Source organism: Pyxicephalus adspersus, chromosome 2, assembly GCF_032062135.1.
Source record: "Pyxicephalus adspersus chromosome 2, UCB_Pads_2.0, whole genome shotgun sequence".
Taxonomy (NCBI): domain Eukaryota; kingdom Metazoa; phylum Chordata; class Amphibia; order Anura; family Pyxicephalidae; genus Pyxicephalus; species Pyxicephalus adspersus.
Window position 1 is genome coordinate 46,007,181 of NC_092859.1, and position 21,719 is coordinate 46,028,899.

Consider the following 21,719-nt stretch of genomic DNA (forward strand, 5'->3'; position numbering starts at 1 on the left):
GATACTGTTGACATAACTAGGTATTAGGTATTAGAAATTTCGTAAATGATATAATATTTTGCAGCAGAGAGCTAATGTCTTTACTTGTTTTATTAGATTTTCTGTTTTTTAAAGAGAACATATAGGGTGCTATTTATAATACAGGGAATCTGAAATTCACTCATGGGAATTTTTTAGGTCTTAATGACAATAATTGATTTTCACTAGGGAATGTTTAGGGCTCAAAGCATTTGAGAATAAACCCTAAAGCCTAACTGTTGATGTAAGGAGAAGCAGGACTTGTATATATATTGAGCAAATATGGCTGAAACTATTTCCATGATCTTTTTACATTAATTAAAAAAAAAAAAAAAAACTCCTTTTGCTATCTCTAGCCAGGCTTGTACTATTTAGGGAGTACATGCAACTGGTATATCAGTGAAGTCCCAAGGTTCCTCCTTCTGTCAGTTTGATGTGGTAAAGGACATGTTACAGACCACTTCCTGTAAAACTTGTCTACGTTTAATGTCCTTCCCTCTTTTTAGAGACTCAGATCATTCTACTTTGTCTTTGTTCTGTGACAAATGTTGAATGTACTTAGATCATTCTTATTAATAAGAAATGCTTTCTTAAAGATATCTGCAGCAAAGCTTGTGCTTAGCTATCGCTCATCCACCTGTCAGCCATTAGCAAGTAGAAGTTTTGAACAGGTTTTGGATGTGCATCCCATTGTCTTTGGTTTCACTCTAGTCCTTACCTGTTGGTATTATGTTGTATCCTCTTGTGACAAACAGGTGGTAGGTTCAGTAAGAGAAACAAATGCCATAAAGGCTAATGAATGTAAAAGCATTCAATTAAAATTTGCATGTAGGTGCCGGTAGTACGTCCTGGTTTTTATTCTTTAGCTTTTTGGTGAGGAGCCTTTCTGACCTTTGTGAGCCTCCAAGGCTTTCTAAATACAATCAATAATGCATATAATACTCACTATTTTTGTTACTTAATTACTAAATTCCTGGCCAAGTTTACACAAACCTAAATAATGATCATGGTGATGTGTGGCTTTCTGATCCTATTCTGTAAATTTTTACAGAACTGGTGCCCAGTGTTCTCCCCAGCCTCTTTTAGCCCGGTGCACCACCCAGCACTTTTCAGTAGCCACCCGCCTCTTTTTGGGTGGACTTTTTGTATTTCTGCACACATTTCATGATTCTGAGAAAGTTGCTTAACTGAATGCTTTTGGTTTTCCTGCAGCTGATCTTTTCTCAGCTATTGACTTGCTAGGCCTGTTCTGAACTCTCTTTATGCTGGTGCAACATCTTGCTAGAGACCGGGCTTGGCTGTCTTATTGTTAGAAATGTCTCTTGATAATATAGATAAGTAAAATTCAAGGAGGGGGATGGTACAAAGAAAGTTTATCCAAAAGCGCAATTGTCCTTTTAGTAATAAATCTCCTACAAATGCCTCACTTTTCCTCTACTCTCAGTATAATAAATTCCTATAAGACCAATTCCTGATTGTTGGTTTCTCTGGCCAATTGACATTTACAAGAATGTGGTGATAACCAAGCCCCACCATAGAACTTTATCTGTCAGGGCAAGTGGCATATTGTCTCCATTTGCCAGTCTATATCATCACTGTGCATACTCTGGGCTCTGTACAGCACATTTTACTAGAAAGGAGCACAAGCCAGAGACTTCTTGTAGCCAAACACAGATATTTTCCAACAGTTAGATGACTGGTTAGCTAAAATAGGTGAATCACTAAAAAAAAGTCCAGTTATATTTGTATTAATTGATTTTGATTTTGTATTTTTCAAATAGTCAATATGTTTTTTCCTGTTGATTGGTTCCCCGCCATATTGAAATCGAGACCAATGTTTTTGCTATGGCGGTTTGTACATTAAATACTTGTCAGTCATAAATATAGATGGACTGTAATATCAATCAAAATGTAATGTCAAGAGAAAATCGCATAGTGTATGATAAGCATTGGGCACTCTGTGGAACAGTAATAAAACAATAAAGACTGGACTAAATTTATGAATGAAGTAACTGAGAAATAAGTAGATGAAGATTTTCCTAGCGTGCTGCTTTGTGTTACTGAAAATTCTACAGGTTATTGTTAGAGGGGCATTTAAATATATAACCATATGTTTTGGACTGATTTGCCTGCTGCTTTCATTGTGTTCTATGCAGTCTTCATTACACTCAGTATAATCCTACTTAGATGTAATACACAGTTGTGACCTTGTTACCTTAAACTTTCCCATTTTCTCATGGTTGGATTAGGTCCAAGAAGCATTAGGAAGTATTTTAAGCAAATCTATCCCAGAATTAACACATAATAAAGGAAGCACTGATAACCTAAGTTTACTAAAGAAAAGGAGATGTTCCGAATGTATTTTAGCTCTCTGCTTATCTATGAAACTTTATGAAAATGATATGTATTTACAACTTACACAGTATTCCTCTTTCATATTATACACAAGGAGATCAAGTTTGGCCCAATGCTTCTACAGCTAATGCTATTTTCTTGGAGCCTTGAGGCCAAGAAAGGCAATAATGGGTACCAATAAAGAAGCCAATTGGCTACTCTTTTGCTGGTTGATTGGGCTTCTTTCTGAAGATGCTTAACCCTAGCCGAACATATAGCAGCGAACCACCCTATCAAGCCTCCATCCTGCACGTGAGCAAGAAAGGAAGCCCACTTTCGTATCTAGGAGGCGTCGGATGTCCTTTACTCAGGGACTACCTGTATGTGTTTGGAAGATGCAGAAATTGTTGAGGTCACATCAAAACAAAAACATAGTCACTGAAACGAATAAAATACAATAAAATTACCTTTTGTAATAAAGCCCTTTTAAAAAAAACATTCGGTGTAAAGCTTTCTTGTAAAGCTTGTTTTGCCTAAAGCAAGGGATTTAAAAAAAAAAATAACATTGGGCAGACCTCTCAAAGGAAAGGAATACATTTGTAATAAAGAAGCCCTGTTGAACACACATCAGATTAGGTGCTGGAATTGGTACGTTTTTCCTGAATTTCTGTTCTGATGATAACTGCTAATCTTTGGAATTCTATTCATATTCTGTTTAGTTGTCAATGGTCAAGTATTACAAAAGATACATTTTTTCAGTTAAAAAAAAAAAAAAAACTTGCTAGAAATTGTAATTATTCTTAACTCTGTACACTTCCCTAATTCAGGGAGGGCTTGGTTCACATGCCACATCCAGTGGCTTGCTGACCCCTTTAACACTTGTGGCAGTTGCTTACTCAGTCCTATCTAAACCTAGGGATTGGTTTACCCCCAAATGAATAAGAACTGCTCCACTCTTTTTCTTTCAGGGATAAGTGCTAGGTTAGCTATGGTTAAGCGTTTGTAGATGGCACTAGCTAGGGATAAGGGGATGAACCTGCCACTAGATAACTTCATGCATTCGTGTAAACCTGAAGTGAATTCACAATTTATGTATTTTTTTTATGTTTTTACTACTAGCATTCCTAATAGTGACAAACCCAGCTGATTTGTCTGTTGTGTGGAAATGATTTTTTTTTGTCTGTGTTTATATCAGTGCTGCTCACAAGATTATGTCTCCATCCTCAGGAATGTGTGCACCTTGCACAGCCTAACCAGTCACAAGGTATGCACTTTAGTGTGTGCTGACCTCTAGGAGGAATGTGGGCTGTGTTAATATGGTGACACACTGCTCTAGGCACCGGCATTAGGGGAAAACGCCAAAGCAGAAAGTCTGCAACACCTAATGCATAGATCTGTATTTTGAATGTAGCCTGTGATAAACTAAAGCTACTACAGCAAATGAGGCCGCTTTTAGAAAGAAATAATTGGCATTTGTATATTTTGCAGCCAGTTGTTATGTAACTACATTAAACAAAAGGGAAATAAAACTTGTAAGCTTGGGATAAGTATGTTTCATTTCATGGGTAATACTGGGTATCTTTGTTTTCTTACCACTGTGTATAGTGATTACTCGCAGTTATTTCTCCTTCTTTTTCCAATTTGGAGTTTGCACCAGGCTACAAATGGTTTACTGGGACAATTCCGGTTCTCTTCTTGTGGTTATTCTCTTTGAGTAGAAACTCATCCTCTGCTCGGCTCATTAGAGGAAGATGACTAAGCGAATAAACTTTTTGTTGGATAGGTTAAACTGTAAAAGAATTGTTGAACAGAGGTATCTATAGATTTTGCAATATGATAATAAAAAAATGCTCACTAACTGTACTTTAAACACATAAAGACATAACTTTTCCCCACATGCCTGCATTCTTTTATGCTGTAGAACACACTTTCCCTTGTCTGGGAACACTGGCTGCCTTGACTGTTGACTTCTCGCCTGCCTCCCTTCTATAGACATGCTAATCTGAAGATGAGCAGCACATTGCTTTGGTGTCTCTTAAGTAGGACAAGGTTTTTATCAGCTGACTTGTTCATTGGTCAGTGGAAGTAGCTGCCTGAATGGCGCATTGTTCTCTAATTGGATAACCAGTCAGGACATCGTAATGAGTTTGTCCGGCTGCTAGTGTACAGCTCCATCTCGGCTGTTTTTCACATCTTGGCTGCAGAATGTTGTTTCAGACCAGTGTGATCTCTGAAATGTTCTTGACATAACTGAGTCATTTTCTTTGCATGAATGGTTACAGTTTTAATTGTCCTTGGCCTGTTCACATTTGTTGGTATTGAATCCTGTTTTGTTCTGCTGGCTGTACTGAATATAAATGAGATGGGATTTTCAAGATATTTGTTGTTTTATGGAAGTAGAACTGGTAAGCTCACAATCTCAAATATTTGCCCCATATATGTCCTACATTGCTCTTTATGCGCAGTTTATACCCACTACCTACCCTTTATTATTGGGAATTAGGAAAAGGTAAAAACTACATTGGTTGAATAGTTGTTGGCTTCGGCCAGGAAAAATAAAGGTCGATAGGCTTATGAAAATAAAGCAGGGTGGTTAAACACATCATCCCTGATCCTGGACAACATCTGCAGTGTCCTATTCTATGATGATTGGATAAGGGGTTTTTTTTGCTGTATGGAAATAAATATTGTATTTTTCTACTCTAGTTGAACTGATGAAGTGGCTTGGAAAGTTGTGAAACAGTTAAAAGTGGCCAGCTACTACTAGATAACTAGTTAAATAGTGATAATTGTTATCACTTTTCATGCTTGTCTATATTGTCTCTGCTTGTTTAGGTACAACCCTGTAGTACCATAACTCACTGAACCGCTTTGTGACTTGACTAACTTTGTAACTTAAGCAGAAGTGTGTGTGAAATAAACGCCATGACTGCAGAATAGCAAACAGAGCTAGGACATGAGATTTCTCAGACTACAGCACTGCCTCTCAGACACTGTATTAGTACATACCCATCCCTGGCATAGTTGCATTTGAATGCAGTCTTCCTAAGAAAATGCCACACATAAGATTAGCTGAGACTAATTGGCTAATAGGGAAAAAAGCGAAAAGCTGATTGAGAAGAGCCAGAACAGTATAGTCAGACAACAAAAAGACAGCCTCTGATGCTTGTTTGGAATTGACAGTGTGCAGAAAAATTGGACTAATTGATTTTAGCAAAAGAGCGGACTATCAACAAGTGTTACCAAGGAAGGATATGCTGGAGTTAATCTTTAGAGGAGCCTGGTTATATTTAATAGCTGATGTACTAACAAATTTTGCTTATAAATGTATACCTTTTGTACGTTTATATTATTGAAGCCACCTGATTGTATGAGATTGAAGCAGTGTTTCCACTACAAGTCCTTGCTAAGTGCATTTCCAGCTACTAGCTATGTTTTCTCTTGAGTTTTGTGTAGGCAGGTGTCCATACTTTTGTACTGTGACCGAGGCCTGGTTCCCATGATAAGCTTTGCATCATCATCATTAATATTATTCTTCAATGAGATATGTATGTTTCTTAAGCTGAATGGACTGGTAAACATATATTGTGGCCCTTTATTTGTTTTTTAATCTTTTGCCACAAACGAAGTCAAGCTGCCTTGTCTGGATTGGGGTGCTGCTTATGTGCTGCAGTTTTGGCATAAGATTTTGAGACTGAAAAGAGAACATTGGATTTCCTTGATTGTGTACTCACTTGGCAGAGATGTGTTCTTGGATCTTTATGACCAAAGACCCACCCAGCTGAATCAGATCTTTTCATAGTTTATAAGCTAGCCGTTCTGGGTGGAGGTCAGATTAGAACAGGTACTGTGTGTTTCTTCATTTGTGTACACTTCTGTTCTGTACATATTAAATTCTCTGATGAGAAAGAGAAGAGTACAGTAACTAGTCAGATCTCTTAGATTGTAAGCTTCTCTGGGCAGGGTCCTTTCTGCCTCCTGTATCGGTCTGTCATTTGCAACCCCTATTTAATGTACAGCGCTGCGTAATATGTTGGCACTATATAAATCCTGTTTAATAATAATCTGGCTAATAATCAGGCTATTGATGAGGGGAGGTGGACAGAATTGCCGACACAATCCTAGTCCCACTTGGGTAGGTATTTAATTTGGCGTGTATGTGAAAGTTAATGTACAGCTGAGCATTGTTTGTGTCAACTTTAAAGTAAACAATCACTCCATTCATCAGCCAGCTTTATACCTGTGTGGTAACGCTCGATATATTGTGGTGCTGTTACATATTATTTATTTGGTATTTGCCAAAACACTCCTTCAGCCGTATGCAGTGAATAATTTAGGGCACAGCAGGCTTGGAAACTAAAAAATGAAGAATGATAACAATTATAAAGTATAATGTACATGAGCCAGCTATTTCTTTCTTTTGTTAGCAGTGCAGGCTTTTTTTTTTTTAGGCTTCAAAGGCTATAAATATATATAATAAAATAAACACTTGGCATGCAAAATTCTTCTTTTTACATTTTGTTCAATGACCGGCGGTTTCCTGACTTGTATTACTTCTTGTACATGAGTAATCAGACGGGGAACTTCCTGTTTCACTTTTCAGACTCACACCCTGTTTTCTCATCACAAGTCTAGAAATGAATTGCAGCCTCAGTTAGTGGGAGGAAAGGATGAGTGTGCTGATCTCCTAGGACCATTACAAGTACAAATATAAGAACATGTGAAAATGACAAAAATGATTCAGTCTGTCGCTACCATTACAGAGACCCTCTAACATTGTATTACTTGTTGGTCCTGCTGAGCGATGGGTTTTTATTGTTTTATATTACATTTAGCAGGGTGACAAAGCTGTTTGTTCTGGAGTTATATTGCTGTGCAGTATTGTCACCCTGTGCACAGAGAAATCTTAGATGGACCTGTAGTTTTAGATGCATTTTTGGCAACCAACCAGTACAAAATCTTAGTCCAAACTGAATTGTGAAAATGATAATCTCGGGCTGGAACAATAGAAAGGTTACAAAAGTGTACAGCTGCATTGGGAAAGCGGATATATTACACCTACTGTTGTAGTGCATTACACTTGTGTGTTAACTGACAGGCACTTTTTGTTGTGCTGCACAGGGGTGTTCTTTACTCCTAATTCTTGTACTGTTGTAATGTAATATATTTTATTTTTTTTATTGTGAAAAGTACATATACTAACTGGGAATAATTTAGACAACATGGTTCTAACATGGTCCCCATAGACTATGCTCCATTACTCCATGACTTTCAAAGATGAACAATACCATGCTCTTCTGATGCAAAAAATACAGAAATAAGGTGACCTATTAAAAAAGGTGCCCTTTAAAAACAAAACAAACAAAAAAAAAAAACAGATCTCCCCAAGGTTATCAGCAGGGCGTTCTCCCATTGGCTGCTAGTAGTTAGGGCGGCACCCCACTGATTTACATTACCGTGTTGGTAATGGTGGAGTCATGGTACTCAGTCTGGTCAATGGTTCACAGTGGTAATGGCAGGTAAATGATCAATACAGTGGAATTAGCTAACTTTTACCTGGTTGAGCACCCATAAACCAGTGTATGACCACTACTATGGACTTGTTAGTAGGTCTAGGTGGGGTTGCTCAAACATTGTAATGAGTATAGGGAGAAAACAAAGTGTTCCACAGTAAGTGAACTACATCAGTTCATTCCCACAGTAAGTGAACTACATCAGTTCATTCCCAACACAGGTGTGCTGTTGCAGGTTTTTTTTTTTTTTTTTTTACATTTTTGTGGCATTAACCACATTTTGGCCCCTTTGCAGTAGTTTCTTTGCTGTGTTTTCCTGCGGTGACAATTAACATTGCCTGTATAATGTATGACCTAGTTATCACTATGTAACAGGTAGCACCTACACAAAGAACTTTATGGCATGATTTTTTTTTAACAGTTTAAAGATGTACATTTAAACATTTCAAGTACCTAAATATGGGAAATTACCTTGTTTGGGTTACATCTACTCTAAAGGGTCTCACAATTCAAAACAACATTTCCAGGTACTTCATGTAAGACATCATATGAGGTATGAAGGCATTGATAAAAGTTGTTTTGTCAACCTTTTGTATTTCATGACATAAAGGATTAAGATCATTGTAACTATGGCATGAAATGAACTTTTGTACATGAGACCAAACTTGTTGACTGGTTGTTTGGCTCCCTCTTGTGATCAATTATGTTTACTACAAGTTTTCAATAAGTACACAAACAATAATGCACTTTTTTCTTGTGAATATAGGTGTCATGTGAAACAATATGTATGGGCATGTTATTTTTTTGTTTTTAAAAATATTTTTGTGTTTGCATAATCCATGCTACATGAATGACAACATTTTTTGGTTTACGGTCTTATTTTATCCTAATGAGGACAGTTGGCTTTTACACAATGTCTAAAGCTGTATTTGTATTGCTTTTATGTGAATCTTTTATATGTCATTGGTCCTGGCAATCAAGCTGCTTGACTTATTGACATTTAGTATCAAGGTAAACAGGATATCAGTGATGTTCTGCCTACCTTGTTACCTTAAAAATCAAAAAGGCAAATAAATGTCTTTGATGCATAAATCATAACTCCCACTCAGTCTCATGATCTTTGTTAAAGGGGAGCATCGGCCAGTCTGAATTATGACCCCATCCTTCCAAAGAAAGTACCTGGCTACATTGGATTTAACTAGTCACATTGGGTTTTTAAGAAACAGATCCGCAGTGGGTGCTGATATTTGTTTAGTGGGGTATTGTTTTGTTATACTACCTGAATGGGTACTGATGCTTGAAACTTTCTTTCTCAGTGACCCCCCATAAGCTTACAAAATCTCCTACTTGAAAGCACAGACATGGTCCCTTTTCCCTTTCATTATCTTTTGTTGGCCCATCAATTTGTAGATATCTGCTCAGACTAGAGGAGGAAAGTTTGGTTTCTTAATAGGATTAGTAGTAGGGTGCTAAAATAAGGTTGGAAAGCTATCTTGGAGCATGTTTTATTTATACCAGTTGTAGAAAGACTACCTTTTTACACTGAATACATTAGTTATAGTTATATATACACACAAATTGGAGTTAATGTAGGGAAATTAATTTCTGCAGCTCTGCTTTGCAATAGTTGCTGAATAGGATGGAATTATGGATGATCACATACTACAGGACTGCAAGAGCTATCGGGAGCAGAGCTGACAGCTCCACTCCCCTGATTGGTCTTGCAAGTCCCAAAAATTCGGTCTCGCCGGACGAATTTACAAAGGCAGTTCTCGCCTACATGTTTGGTAAGCGAGAACGGCCCAATGTGCCGTAAGACTGAATTTAATAAATTTGCTCGCTCATCCTTAGTTGCAATGTATTACTTTTTGTATTTTTTTTTTTTTTCGTGTTTCCCCCTTTCACAATTACTGTTTAAATGTTAGTGCTCTATATTTAAATGTTGGTGTTTTAATTTAATTATTACTTCTTGTGAGTTAATTTTATGGTGAAATCTGTGGGTCATTTCTACTGTCTGACTTTGTGTTTTGTCTCCTGTTTTTTCTTTTAATTTTTGGTGGTTACACCAGACATTTAAACGTCTTATGGTAGATGAGGTAAGTGTGTTTTTTGTGTAGTGTACTGCCTTGTGCTGCCTCTTCTTGTATCGCCTGCATCAGAAGCTATGCTACTGCATGTTAAGCCTTTATTGAAGTGTTTGTTTCTCTTTAAAGAAGGTTTATAACTCTGACAAATAAAATATCTGTCCTACATGAATGCACGTGATTACTGAGAGATGGAGTCCTAAACTGCCAAATGGTTACAAATGATGAGCCTTGATTAAATAAAGAGAATTTGTAGCTTCTCTGGGAGTAGTGGTGAGCACCTTCAACAGAAACGTAGAGTAGAACACATCAAGGTGTTCTCACTGCTTAGTTTTATTTGCCTAAATTTAATTTCAGTAAACTTCAAACCATGGCCTTGATTTGTAAATTTATTTATGGACCCAACCTGAGCCAGAAAACCTGTGTGAACATGGGCTGATGTTTTAGAGATTCTATTTACATCAGAACAACTTCTTCTCCCATTCAAACATACATTAGAATTCAAAGGCCGTATAAAGCAAGTCAAATGCTGAGCAGAAGGAGGTCATTTGCAGGTGAAATGTACCTGCCTGTGTACCTGAATTCTAAATGATCTCCTAATCATCCTAAACTAATGTTGAAAACAAGCTTAGTGATGCATCCCAAATCCCATCAGAACCATCCCTAGAATGATCCCAAAGATTAGTGTGTGACGTAATCTGTAACAAGTTAGAGTTCTAAGAATCCAGTAACATTAATATGTATCCTACATGTCAGATATTGGTCTGCTAACATAATCTCACTGCTTTATTAACCCAATAACATTGCTGAGCTTCTGTGACTAATACAATTACCATATGCATTTTGATACTACTAACCAGAAACAAGGTTTTTATACTTATTTATCCTGTGTATTGGCTACAGGACATGCATAGTGTTGCACACACTCATTTTTAGGTTTTTGAAGAATAAAGGTAGGTTTTAAAAAAACATTAAAAACATAATTTTAACATAATATTGGTATAAGTAAGTGACTTTGTCTACCACCTTTTGTCATGTTCACTGAGCTAAATAAGACCTTTCCACAAGCAAAATTATGTTTTTAAATAGAGCCAAGAAGGGGCAATAGTTGTAAAAAAGAAAACATTGCCTAATATTTTCTTGAATTTTGACTTAATTTAAGTCTGGCAGACAATGTTTCCTAAGGAAGAAAGTGAGAACTTCTCCAATGGGGATACAAACCACAGTAAATACCTGGGAGTGGTTTATATCATGTGTGTGTTTTTGATGTCTTTCAGAAATAGAAAAACATTTGGCTTTTTACAACATTTCTCAACTATGTAAACGTATTGGCGATAAAAATAGTTTTTTTTTCTGCTTTAAGTGCGCAGACTATGGACAATAAAATATATGTACTTAACAAATGGTAAAAGAGCTTTTAAACAACCAATCCTCACTAGCTTCTTTTAATATACAGTAACAACAGCAAAAGAAGCATTGACTTTGGTGAATGTGTTAAAAGGATGAGGACCAAGTCATTTTTACTGTTTCCATACAAAGTTCTTCCAATTTCTGATTTTTCAGTGCTGCTGTATATACTGCCAATATTATACCCTTAAATTTAAAATGTCATTATGGAATATTACATTTAAGTGGTTTATTAACCAGTAATGCTTACCAGGATAAGTTTCCATATCCTGCCAGGATTACAATTTAGTAATGTTTCTTCCTGAACTGTACATACAATTTAAGTTAGTTATCATTAAGTGCCTATAAGTAGATTACATATGATTGGTGTACCTTAATAGATCACAGCTCATTTCCCAAAAACAGATGAGTTTTTGTAGATCAGCAAAATCTTTTGTTTTATTTAAAGATATCAATTATTTTATTATCAGTAATATTAACAACTGTAGTATTATTTTAGTATATTGTATTCATTAATATAGAACTGCTAGCTAAATCTAACAAAGTACATTACCAATATTTTTGCCATAACGAAGAGGGGGTACACATGTTTCCCCCCCCCTTTTTTTTTAAAAACAGTCTGGTTTCTGAAAAAAGGGGAACCCCATTCTGTTTTTTTTTCCCTCATGTTAATATTTTGTTTATTGTTTTTTTTGCCCATCTGGGCAGCAGTTAAAGACTTTAAAGCTGACCATTATTCTACAAACACCTCTACGACCACTGATTTGTTTTTTGCACCTCCTGTCTTTTAGTGATTTCCCTTTACCTTCTGTTCTGTAGACTCAGCAGGATGTGAAAGGATACATCACAGTTAAATCTGCATTCAGAAATTTCCCATTCAATTCAAAAATCTGGATTTACCCTGACTTCTCTAATGGGATTGGTGATCAGGACAGTTAGAATATGTGAATCCTATAAATAGGGGCACTGAGGGCAATAAAACCTGGCAGTGGGTTGTAGTTCCATAACATTCTCTATCCAAAGCTGAAAAAAAAATGTTTTGCCTTTAGTTAGAAGTTATGCCTTATATCAAATATTATTTTGATAATATGGCAAACAGTTTTGATGTAATTCATGTGTAATTCACGTCACCTTAGGGAAACGATCACCTATTCCCCTGCTATGGACTATGGGTATTTTGGAGGAGATAGGGAAATTCCGCCTACCATGAGGTGGGTAAAGAATCCTTGGTCACGTCTAACCTCTGACTAGAGCAGCTCGGAGCTTACACAGGGCCTTCTTTCTGTTCCCTAGTATCTCAAGTATATTTAGTGCTCCAGGGGCCAAAGGGAAGGTGAATATGTACTGCTGGGGAATGGCCATTAATCCAGTAAACTGGACTCTAAGTCTGCTATGCCCTGTAGATTTTAATCTAAGCCGGTCCTATTTTTTTACCTTTTTTTTTCTTTCTTTCTTTTTGTGTGTGAATTCTTTCCATAAAATGTAATATTTAAAATTACACACTTTTGAATACTTACTTTGTTCTTACTGAAAAACAGATCTGGAAATGTTTTTTCCAGATGTTTTTATATGTCTGGGACAAATCTGCAAGTTTAACTCTTTAGAACAGATACCTAAATAGAAAAATAAGTACAAATTGATGATGATTTCTTTAGAGGCCAATATTTTAACATGATGAAATATTTGTCATTTTAGCTATTTATACATAAAAGTCAGCAGTAAGTGATTGTGAATTATGAATTGTCTTTTTCTGTTTCTCTTACAGCTCGAAAGGTTTACAAGTATGAGAATTAAGAAGGAGAAGGAAAAGCCGTATATGTCACATAGGAATTCTGCCAACTACTCTGACAATCCCCTGCAGACGCTTCAGGAACTCAATGATGAAACTGTACTGGAGTTGTTTGAACAGATGCTGGTAGGTTTTACACCCACATTGGAGCCATTCTGCACTTTTACAGATGCTGATGACATTTTATTTACTTTCTTCAGGACTAATACAACTTAAAACAAAATGGCTTTTAAAACATTTTAACACTAGTTTTTGTCATGTCCTAGAATGATAAAAAAAATCTGATGTATTTATCACATTTCTTTCTCATGTAATTTTTATATTCAAAAGGCCATTATTGTACAGCTGTGATCCCCAATCACTACTTTGGGCCAGCGTTCTTGTTTATCATCTTTAGGACTTGTATGTTAAAATGTTTAAAAAGAAAATTCAGAAGTTAGGCTTGGAACTACCAATCAAGTGTTTTTTTCATGGGAAAATAAATAAAAAATGGTGTTAGTTGGTAGGTAATTTACTATTATAGAGGGCATTTTCCATAACCGAGTATTTAGGCAAATATCTGTTTCCATAGTGCTAATACTAGACACAAAGCTGTACAATTCTTGTTTCTAAATTAAAAAAAAAATCCTAAATATCTGTCTGACACAACTCTTAAAGTGTAACTCTAACCAGCCAGTTTTGGATGATATAGCAAACTGTAAGAAGAGTACTTTTCATTATGTTGTTGTTCGAGGCCTCATATTGGAGACCTTCCTGGTTTACAATGTTGTCACTCAACTCATAAGTGAGGGAAAAGCTAGCTAACAGAAATAATAACAGCAATTAGAGCTAATGGGAGTTCTAGCATCCACCTATAAAATGAAGATTGTGTCCCTCTTTAAGATTCCTTCCTGTTTTAGTGACATATTTTCACCAGGACAGGAAGAGAGGCAAAGTTTCTCCAATCGGTCCACAAAGCACAGTGAAAACTAACTGCTTTTAACCTTTCCCAACTTAAAAGTTAAAGCATTTCTTGGCTTCCTTATACTTACTGGTCTTATTAAGAAAAAACTGGTTAAGGAAGATAAAAAAGCAACCAATTTCCTTGTTCTAATCCATATGCACATGAGGTTCTTTAACATCAGACGCCTTGTGTGTTTATCTTCCAGCACATAATAGGCATGTCCAGAGACATAGTTTGTTTTATTATATGTCTAGGCATATGTTACAAATGCCCAACTACAGACCAGGTTTAAACACTATACTCTGCAATATATGCATCTTAGGAGTCCAACAGAAGCATTTAACATGGAATCCAAATTATTTACACATTACACTTTAATAGATGAATTGTTTTTATTTTCTCATCTCATGAGTGAGACATGGAGGCTACCATTGCTGAACAGTACTACTACTAATTGTGTGGCTTTTCTAAAAATCAAACTTTTTTACTGTAAAGTATGCAGAACATGCAGGGAGTCTGACTTTTTCCTGTTTTATTTTACTTGAGATGAGTGACTAAACAAGCTTTAATCTTAGTTTGTCCGTGCAAAACCAATCAACAAGCATTTTCAGAACAACCAAAAGCCATGTGCTTCCAACAGTTTAAGGTAGGCTGGTTGGATTCCCTGACTTGGGACACTGTTGGATAGCATTAGCTACTTACAGTTATGACTTGTTGCCTGGAATTGCTTTTTAAGACTGTGTTTCAATCTTCTTGGGAAGTGTTCTTTCTTTTTCTATAACAAAACAGACTGGCTAACAGCAAAGACAAATAACCTGTTATTCTGTTGAATTCCAACAATTACCAGGAAGCAGTAAAAAAGTGCTTTTTACAGTGATCATATATTTCCTCATGATATCTTACACTGTTTTCTCTGTTACAAATTTTAGAACGACATGAACCTCAATGAGGAAAAGCAACAGCCCTTACGAAATAAGGACATGATGATAAAAAGAGAGATGGTCTCTCAATATCTACATACATCCAAAGCTGTAAGTTTTATTTGCCTGAAAGCTCTATTGTGGACAGCAAAGTATATACCCTTAATCCTTCTCTCTCCCCTGCAGTGTATCCCCTTCTTCCAGCATTGTGTTTAGCCCCCATAAGATTTCCCAAATGCACAAAAGATCCTACAACCGCTGAAGCTAGAAAGGAGGAGTTGGGTGGGAGACATTCAACCACTGTGGTAGATTTATTCCCAGCAGGCTGGTGTTCTGATCTCCATTTACTGAAGTGCTAAAGTTTCATCATTACCAATGCCTTTAATAGAATACATTGGTGGTAATGACTGGTCGCCCTGCTCTTATATTGCAGGCTGCAGTGACCACACTATCACAGTAAAGGACACTTTTTATGAAACCTGTGCAGCACAGGACAACATAAGGGTTCAGTGAAGGATAGATGTTCCAGCTTTGTTGTATTATGTATGTGTGCCACATATGCTGCAGTCCAAATGTACTATTTCTGGACTTCAGCTTTAGGAATTCCTAATTCTCCTGTTTTTAGTGTAATAATCTGTAATGCAAGTTAGATATGAATCTCTTTTTAGGAGTTAGGTATGTAGGTTAGAGAAACATCTGACCAACTCCTCTCTTCTTAAGGTGCGTACACACTTCCAATTTTTATCGTTCCAATCGAACGACGAACGATCGATTGGGCAAAAAATCGTTCGTAAAAAAGTAACCAACGACGCCGACGAACGAGGAAAGTCGCTGGAAACGAACGACCGGACCGACGGATCGGATTGGACGACGATCGTTGAACATCGTTCGTGTGTACGGTCGTTCGTTGATCGTCCATGTTCAGAGCATGCGTGATGAACGAACATCCGTTCACTTTCCTGTCATGCACATAGTTCCTCTATCGCTCAAACGATCGTATCTATTGTGTGTACAATATCTACGAACGATCGTGTCGTTAACTCTATGTGCAGGATCGGTGCTATACGATCGTTCGTATATATCGTGCATGAACGTTCGTCGTTCGTTTTCCAACGATAATAATTGGAAGTGTGTACGTAGCTTTATTCCAGGCAATTAGATAAGTAAATAAACAGAACATGCTCGCTGTATACATTTTCTAAGTGTTTATGTTCTTACATGTACATGTATAGACTACCCAGTAACCTGATAGCAAATGACCTTGTTTAGTCTTACAGTAGTTGTTATTAATTTTTATGTTTTATGTTTTTAATTTTTATGTTTTACATTAAATGTAAAACCTGTAAACTATGTCTGATCCTATACCCATGTCTCAAAACACAGGGAATGAATAAGAAGGAAAGCACCAGGTCAGCACAAATGTATATTCAAGAGCTGAAATCTGGAATTGGTGATGCAAATCTTTTGGCCTGTTTAGAATCTCTAAGAGTCTCCCTAAATAACAATCCTGTCAGGTAAGCAGTGGTGAAATGAATACATTGAATTTCTCAGACTTTCTACATTAAAATAATAATTTTGGACGTGTTGTTCAATTTTGTGAAGCATCAAAAAAGGGAAGTTCATTATCAAAAGACGCTGAGTTTGTTGTATTAGGTTAGATTGAGAGACTCACAGGCTCATGATCCTCAACTGTTATCCTACCCTTATAAAAATGTTTTCTACAACTAATTAAACAGCTTGGTGTCCAAAACTGTAAAACAGCTCAACATCAGGAAAGAAGAGAGAACCCTGCAATAATAATAATACAATAGTCATTACTAAATTATTACACTTGCAGTAAAAATTAGGATAGAATTACCAATTACTCCATTGTAAAGACCTATTCCATGTCTTATAAGGTCCTCACTCGACACTTCTTTGTTATTGTTACACATTCTGAAAGGCTCAGCTTTTAGTTTTATGTGAAATTTAAACTTTAGGAAAGAAAGCCCTGCCTAAGAGAGGTCACCACAAGATTGATGTTCTTGCTGTTATAATAACTAGCCAGTAAAGCCTTTTTCTACACACCACCTCCTAGCTAAGACACGACTACTGCCATTCCACTGTTCAATGGCCAAGGACATAGAACCTAAACATGAGACCAGTGAAAGGTAGATTTTAGTTAAACCTGATCTAATCTATTGTAAAGGAACATAGACATACTTATAATCTCTGCTTTATGTATATACCTTCTAATATATTTCTAATATATTCATATTTAATTTGATAAACATCTCACCACTTAGGCACACCTCTTAATTTGATTAATGTTGTTTGCCATGAAGTGATCCTTACTGATTTATCTGCTTAACTAGCATATTTTTTGTGACAGCTGGGTACAAAATTTTGGTGCAGAGGGACTTTCCTGTCTATTGGAGATCCTCAAAAGGCTTCAAGAAGATCAGTCGGGGTAAGTCTTATGTGTTGCGGTTGTAGGGGAATTTAGGTATAGAAAACAGTTTGATCAAATGTGAAATACAATTACTAGAAAACCTATCCATATATTGTAATATGAAGGCTAATGCTATACCAGCTATTATTCAGGCGAGAACAAATACAATATTGATAAGGAGAGTGGCAGGACTTTGTGTTTTAGCCCAGAAGTCGGCAAACTCCGGCCTTTAGTTTGTTCTGGCCTAACACCCCCTGGCCAATCCCACCTAATCCCGGCCAGCAACCCGCGGCGGAGCCAGAACAAACTACCGGAGCTCTTGAGCCTCTGTGTTGTGGTTCCCTTTCTATTTACCGCAGCCAGCGGTAACGCTTCCCCCGCCGGTGTATATAGGGAACATTCCCTCTCCCTCTTAGGCATTGCGCAGGAGAGGGATTTCCCTTTAGGGGCGTTCCTGGTGGTGGAGAAGCCATTAGGGCGGGACTCGAGAGAGAGTGCGGCCTAGGGTGCTCCTGCCTACCCCTGAAATGGCCTAGTGGCCAAAAAAGTTTGCTGACCTCTGTTTTAGCCTATGGTTTATCAACTTTAATTATTTCTTTATACTTTTATATTATTATAAAAATACTCAGATCTGTTTTATCATACTAAAATTTTATATAATCAACCTAGTAACTAGAAGAATCCTTTGAACCTATTCTAGCTATTACATTCTGTTCTGTTTTTTTTAATGTAAAATTATTTTGATAAATGTATTTTATCCCTTTATAGGCCTCGTGACTTTAAAAGTGAGCATGAAATCATCAGATGTTTAAAGGCTTTCATGAATAATAATGTAAGTATAATTAATGGTACAGTTTTTCTATGTATACTGTAATTCGAAAGGGTTATTTATGTTGTACCACCTGATTTGATTTCGAATTTTGTATCATCTTCACAAGAAAATTGGTACTTCCCACTTTTACATTTTGTATTTGATGGCAGTGCACAAAACAGTAATGTGTTGTTTTAGAGCAGCTCAACTTTGCGGCAGTGTCTGCAGGACTAGGCCAATATCTTTCTTTTGTGTTAGGAGGGAAGTCCAGACAAGCAGTTTTGCTAGGCCAAATGGTCTAGCTCTTGTACATTCATGTATCTCTTTACCATTTACTAGAAAAAGCCACTATTTGGTTTCAAATAATACTCCACCTGAGTTCTATCAGTTTCTATTTGTTTTGAGTCCTTAAGCTGGTGAAGTGCACAGTCATACTTCTGCCTTATACATTTTACTGCCTTATTTTGAAGAAAGGACTTTGATTTGTGGAGAGGTTGGGTAGGACACACTTACAGGCTCACAAAACATTAATTGCTTTGAACCTGACCACTACAAAAAAAAATGGAATTTAGATTTAGGCACTGAGATCCTATTGACATAAATTCTTCCAATCCAGTCGCAGCCCTGTATAATTTAGAAAAATGACAATTAGGGGTACCTTTACCACACACATTTTAAAACAATCAATGGATCTGAATTTAGTCAAACCTGGTCTGGTCTCCTGCACCCCTTCAGGGTGGCACCAGTCACTTTGAGGATCTGATAGGAGAGTTAAGAAGGCAGAAGAGGAAGTACATGTCAACTAAGACATCAGGGGACAATTAATAAATGCATGTGTTAAAATTAATGAACATTACAAAAAAAGTTCAGTGAATTGAAAAAAATATAATCGTTCAAGTTAAAGAGATACCACAATTTAGGTGAAATATTGTATACATTTGCACTCTTTATGTAAATTGACCCACTGTTATATTGTATTGTATAGTATATATAATGGGTTTCTCTTGTCTCTATTTACAGTTTGGAATAAAGACAATGCTGGAAACAGATGATGGGATCCTGCTTCTGGCAAGGGCTGTCGACCCCTCAGTTCCTGCCATGATGATTGATGCTTTGAAACTTCTCTCTGCTCTGTGCATTCTTCCCCAGCCTGAAGACATGTAAGCCTATGGTTTGGAATTGATTGTTGTGTATTTTCCTCTTATTAACACTAGATGGTGCAATAGGACAGCTGTTGCATTTTCTCCTTCGCTTCCCAAACAGTAATAGCAGCTTTCATTGCGTGCAGATGAGTACCACCCAAGTGAAAAATGCTATTTAAATGTGCAATTCAACAGAAATGTTAACTTCATGATTACATGCAGATTTGAATATGCTTTGAAGAATGCCCGCTGACCAATGCGAAGGACTAATGCAATTATTGTGGGATCATGTCGAGTTTAACCTTATTTGTGTAGGCCAAACATAGTAAAGCAGATTTATACAAGTGAGAAAATAGCTGTATGTTCCAAGACTGTGGGTTTTCCCTAACCCTTAACACTGAGTAAAGGAACACCATACATATTACAAAAATGGAGTTTCTTTAAATTTGTAAGCTCTCCGATATGTAGTTTTCACCCTACCCTTTTGGGCATATTAATGTCCCTTTGTGTTGGTGTCCCTGAGTTATGGATTATTTTCCTATTGCAAACAAAAGCAACCAATATTTAAACAATATATACAACACATACATCAAGTGTCTGCCTTGTGTAATTTTTAATAGGTTCCACCTTCTCTACTCTTCTGCATACTTTTGTTAGGTTCCCTGCAGTCCATGCACTCCCTCATCGAAGTCCTATAAGAAACCACAATGAGGTTTTGAAATTTACAAACCTTTCTCTAGTTTCCTCTAGGACCAAGAGCAAAAAGGATGCTAATTGGAGGGAACAACAGATCACAGTATCTCTTACACACATGAAAATACTCCACAATTGAGCCTCATTGTCAATGAACACTACGGGGAATGTTCACATTGGCTGTTAATTGTTTAGTTGATATTCATTGTCAAAAAATAGTTATAGTAAGCAACAAAGATGGATTAAAAAGTTTGCCTCCTACAAAAAAACAAAGGGTTGAGGTTATTCTTGGATTAATTGGATTTTGAGCTTCACAGTAACATCACCCCTGTCATTTGTAAGAATTGGGAAACCAGGTTAAGGTGTTTTTTTAGGGGTTGGTGTGAACTTCATGCATATGAATAGCAATTCCTGGGTAGGTTAAATGGTTTGTTATGGATAGGTAAATCCTAATGCAGCAGTGGGGCGTGTGGAGAAGTTAATAGGAAATCTCTAATCACCAGACTCACTTGATTAAAACAATACCCCATGACAGGGATCACAAAGACATAGGCAGCCATAAAACCAGGTTTCTAATCCCTAAGATATATATTTTTTTTTACGTAAAATGAGGCACAAGAATACTGGAAATTAAGTCAGTTATTTCTTTGATAATATGACTCCACACTTCCTAATTTTTTTTTCCTATTTTCTGATCATCTCCTGAAATTTACGAATGCATGTAGCTAAAGCAGTTTATGCATAATAAATTTAGGAAAATGATGTAGTTTAAGTGGCCCTTTAAAATAATGTACTTGATTCTCTTCTTACACATCTTGTTTTCTTCTTCTTTCAATACTGTTTTTCATATCAACTTTTTGATTCATATTTTGATTTGTTTTTTTTGTTTTTTTAATTGCTTACTTTGCTTTTAGGCATGAACGTGTCCTTGAAGCACTCACTGAAAGAGCAGAGATGGATGAGATGGAACGGTTTAAACCTCTACTGGATGGGCTAAAAAGCGGTACACCTGTAGCACTCAAGGTATAATTGCCTTTTCCTTTTAGGTTTTGTCATTGCCTAATACCAAGCTTAAAGATAGAAATATTACAGTGCTTCTGTAAATAAAGATATTTTTTTATAATATTAGAATACAAAGACAGGACCAGGGAAAGAGAACCCCCCTCCCCAAGAAAAGACCTTAGCACTCCGTTAGGCACATGTCACTTACTTGCTCATTGACACTTGTGTTACAGTGTGGAATAAAAGGATAGCATGGCTAGGATCCACCTTGGAGCTTGATTTGAATTTTTACTTATGCAATCTGAAAGCTATTGATTTGGAACAGATTTGTTTACAAGAAATATGAACTAGCACATTATAGTGTCTGCTATTGCCAACTAATTTTTACCTAAGCAAGCCATTTAAAATGTAAGGCTCATCTACTGCCGTAGTTGTATTAACACAGGGGGAGGGGTCCTCCCAAAAAAAACAAATAATTTTTTTAATTATATAAAAGGGCTAGATCATAGTTCCTAGCAGAGGGACTAAACTTGCTTAAGTTGTTCTCTTAGTAGCTCAGCTCCTCCTGCCACCCACAGTCACATACTTTGTATGTATGGCTGGGGAGTAGAGAGAATTACTTAACTTCAGTG

At 36.7% G+C, this 21,719-nt stretch overlaps 1 protein-coding gene across 1 annotated transcript in view; it reads left to right on the forward strand.

Moving 5' to 3' along the window:
* Window positions 1–21,719, forward strand: part of DIAPH1 (diaphanous related formin 1) — a gene marked incomplete in the record, with an annotated part of 161,638 nt that overhangs the window by 27,207 nt on the left and 112,712 nt on the right. Inside the window, 8 exon segments of the mRNA XM_072400670.1 lie at window positions 9,935–9,961; window positions 13,122–13,271; window positions 15,018–15,119; window positions 16,392–16,522; window positions 17,380–17,457; window positions 18,208–18,271; window positions 19,271–19,410; window positions 21,000–21,108. Coding sequence (XP_072256771.1) covers window positions 9,935–9,961; window positions 13,122–13,271; window positions 15,018–15,119; window positions 16,392–16,522; window positions 17,380–17,457; window positions 18,208–18,271; window positions 19,271–19,410; window positions 21,000–21,108 — 801 coding nt within the window.